The 3,940-nt window shown below is 56.9% G+C and overlaps 1 protein-coding gene across 1 annotated transcript; it reads right to left on the reverse strand.

The window, feature by feature from the left end:
• Positions 1 to 1,225: 1,225 nt before the first annotated feature.
• Positions 1,226 to 2,460, reverse strand: LOC113409017 (F-box/LRR-repeat protein 6-like; the record flags this gene model as incomplete). Its single annotated transcript, XM_026662546.1, has 2 exons — positions 1,226 to 1,702; positions 2,220 to 2,460. Coding segments are annotated over 2 exons (413 nt in total), but the record flags the coding sequence as incomplete, so codon positions are not given.
• Positions 2,461 to 3,940: the final 1,480 nt, after the last annotated feature.

Raw genomic sequence — 3,940 nt, forward strand, 5'->3', positions numbered from 1 at the left:
CCCCAGCAGCAGCTGCTCTTCCCGCCCCCGGGTGGCGGAGGCCGGTTACTGCAGGTAACTGGACTTTTAACATCCCGCCAGCTGTGCTGCCAGTTTCCCTTCTCAACCAGATGTTCGGGTCGAAAACCGGCTCCCTGGCAACCCCACCCCTGTATCCGCCATCGTCTCAATACAATACCTCACGCAAGGGGCGAGTGGGGTCAGACCTGGCTGGCTGCCGTGGTCACGGCAAGAGGTTTGGACGGGAAAGAACTTGCGAGGGATGCGATGTGCAGGGTCCTGCCTTTCACACCTGTCACAGGCCACGCTGAGAACAAGGGACAGCCGTGGAGACAGGCTGGCCTGGCCAGAGAACCCAGGCGAGCTCCTGGAAGAGGAGGCGCTGGGCTCAGAGCCACGCGCCTGTGCCTATATAAGCAGCAGAAGTGGTTCTCCATTACAGGACAGACTTTGTCTGGGGAGGGGGAAGGTGTCTGGTGATCGGTGGGCCCCAGCTGCAAGGACTGGCCGGGGGCGAGAAATCCCCTATGACAGGACAGGGACTTGCTAACAAGTGTCGACTTCTGATTGCGTCTTTTGTTTTTCGCTTGCCTGGAACCTTACATTTCCAACCCCTTCTACTGGCTTTCATTTGAATCTCGGCTGAAGCTCTGTTAAAGAAACTTCAGTTCTAGAAACCTTCGGGCCTGGTGCTCAGGAGAGGGATGAACTGGGGTGAGAGCTGTGAACTGGGGCACTGTGTCCATGGAGGCAGCGGATCTGGGTGCACTGCGGGTGTCCAGAAGACGGGGACTGGGCACTCGGGTATAACGAGGCGGGTGTGTAAATTGCTAGCCTGTATAAAGAAGGAGTGGGGCTGGGGAATTTCCCTGGGGGGGCGTACACAGGGCTCCCTCCCGCTATGAGCCGGTGGTAGCGATTCACCCCAGAAACCCTGACAAGGGTCACAACCTAGCCTAGGAATTCAGCTCAGGAGAGGCCTGGGCCAGAGGAGTGTTGTGTGTGTCCTGGGGTCCTCCAAGCCTCCCGAAGCCCCTGGTGGAGAAACACCCCTTCCCCTGAGAAGCTGGGTTACAAAAGCCATGTGGTTGCTGGAATCCACTAGCTCCCCACTCCTCCTCCCCAGGGCTCTGACTCCCTGCCAGGCTGCAGCAGTGGGCAAGTCCCTCCCTGCACGGTGAGCGCCAGGCCCTGGGGACAGACCCACGAATTCCCTGCAGGAAAAGCCCTTTATTCTGGAGCACTGGGCGCTGCGCCGGACAGTAAAACACTGACAAATCCAAGAGGAACGTCATACAAAAAGGGGGCGCTATCAAATTGGGGAGCGGGGGACCAGGCACGGCTGCTCCTCCCGGGGGAACAGGCTGCTTGCTGCTACAGCACCAGGTGGGTGCCCAGGTCCCAGGTGCCACCCACGCTGCCAGGAACGTCCCAGCGAAACACCAGCCCTGGCACTCAGCCTGTGCGTGGGGTTGCTCCTGGCGCAGGCCTGGGCCTCAGGCCTGTCTCTGGAGAGGGGAGGTGCTGGTGTCATTCCGACGTATCCTGTGCAGCGGCCGGCTCGTCGGCGCTGGCCAGCAGCTTGCTCAAGCACTGGTGGATGTCGTCCTGGCCCCGATACACCTTCTTCATGCCCCGGGGCAGGTAGCGGCAGGACGACAGGTTGAGGTAGCTCAGGGCAGGACAGCTGATGATCAGGGCACTGTGGGGAAGCAGAAATGCCTCGAATTGCATCCCTCGGCTACCTGGGGCTTCCCCCTAGATTTAGCACATGGGGCGGCAGACCCAGCGCAGAGCGGAGCCATGGTGGGAGGCTGAAGGAGGCAAGGGGCCGGCCCACATGCCAGTGGTGGCACAAGAGAAGGTGGGAGGCCATGTGGGAGCTGAGCAGAAGGGCCCAGCCAGGAAGAGGCGGTGCAGCGGGACAGGGGAAGAGCCAAGCAGGGCCGCAGTGCGGAAGGAGAGCGGGGCAGTGAAGGGACCGGGGGTGCGGAGGCCGGCGTAGCAGGAGAGGCTGGTTTTCGGGGGAGAGGAGGCTGTAGCAGCTGAGCTGCGAGCCAGCCACGCAGAGAGTCAGTTACACACAGCAGCTCTCCAGGCGAGAGGGAGGCTTTGCAGCTCAGGTCCCGGGGGGAACGCAGCCATGGCCGGTGAGCGCCAAGCCTGGAAGAGCAGAGGGCTCCCAGCTGGCTGCCCGCAGCCCCTCTGCTGGCACTCACCTGACAGTGCTCACGGTGACCTTGGTCCCGGTCAGGTTGAGGGATCGCAGGGCTGCCCGGCTGCTGCCCTGCCCGAAGGCGGCCATGGCGCATTCCAGGTCTTGCTCGCTGAAGCGCTGCCCTGCCAGATCGAGCTCCTGCAGGCTGTGGTGCCACTTCCAGGTGAGCAGATGGCTGCCCTCTGAGGGCAGGAGCAGGTGGTTATTGGTGCAGTACAGGCCCAGGTACAGCTGCTCTAGATCTGGGGTGCAGAGAGAGATATGACGTTACTCGAGAGAGTTCAGTCCCAGGCACTGCGAGAGTTCCAAAGGGACCTTACAAAGCTGGGTGACTGGGCAACACAATGGCAGATGAAATTCAATGTTGGTAAATGCAAAGTCATGCACATTGGAAAACATCATCCCAACTCTACATATAAAATGATGGGGTCTAAATTAGCTGTTACCACTCAAAAAAGATCTTGGAGTCATTGTGGATAGTTCTCTGAAAACATCCACTCAATGTGCAGCAGCAGTCAAACAAGGTAACAGAATGTTAGGAACGGGATGGATAATATGACAGTAAATATAATGCCTCTATATAAATCCATGGTACACCTACACCTTGAATATGGCGTGTAGTTCTGGTTGCCCCAACCCCAAAAAGATACATTAGAAATGGAAAAGGTTCAGAGAAGGACAACAAAAATGAGTAGGGGTATGGAACAGCTTCCATATGAGGAGAGATTAATAAGACTGGGACTGTTCAGTTTGGGAAAGAGACGACTAAGGGGCGATACGATAGAGGTCTATAAAATCTTGACTGGTGTGGAGAAGGGGAATAAAGAAGTGTTATTTATCCCTTCACATAACAAGAACCAGGGGTCTGAAACCCCCCACTTCGTCACAGGGTCACCCAATGAAATTAACAGGCAGCAGGTTTAAAATAAACAGAAGCAGTATTTCTTCACACAACGCCCAGTCAGTCTGTGGAACTCTTTGCCAGGGGATGTTGTGAAGGCCAAAAGTGTAACTGGATTCAATAAAGAACTAGGTAAGTTCCTGGAGGCTAGGACTATTAGTGGCTATTAGCCAGGCTGGGCAGGGATGCAGCCCCATGATCACCTGAGACACCTGACTGACAGAAGCTAGGAGTAGACCATGGGGGATGGATCACTGGATGATTGCCCTGTTCTGTTCATTCCCTCTGGGGCACCTGGCACTGGACACAGTTGGAGGACAGGCTACAGGGCTAGATGGACCATTGATCTGACCCAGTCTGGCCGTTCTTATACGATGGGGGTTGCTTTAGAATAACTATATCCTCTCCCATTTCCACAGCACCAGGCACCCCAGTGGGCCTTGCCACGTTTACAATGGTGTCAGCTGTGCTCAGGGCACAGGGCTGGGAGCCGGGACTCCTGGGTTAGATCCCCCCTCTCTATGCCTCAGTTTCCCCACCTGCCTAAGGGTGCTGATGACACTGACACCACCTCCCATTTGCAGAGTGCTGCGAGCACCACAGACCCACAGTTCTCTATACACACGGAGTATCAGCTAGCTAGCGATCACCAGTGCCTCTAATCCACCTCTGGCTCTAGGCCTCCACGATGTTATTCAGAAATCCCTCAGTGGACTTTGCTCAAGCCAAACTCAGAGACCTTTTTTCTCTCCTCCCTCCCTTCTAACCTGGCCTCCTGTGTGCCTCCACCTGAACTCACCACCACTGGGGCGAGAGCCTTC

This window comes from Terrapene carolina, unplaced genomic scaffold, assembly GCF_002925995.2.
Source record: "Terrapene carolina triunguis isolate 2854851 unplaced genomic scaffold, T_m_triunguis-2.0 Scaffold28341, whole genome shotgun sequence".
NCBI classification, from domain to species: Eukaryota; Metazoa; Chordata; order Testudines; family Emydidae; genus Terrapene; species Terrapene triunguis.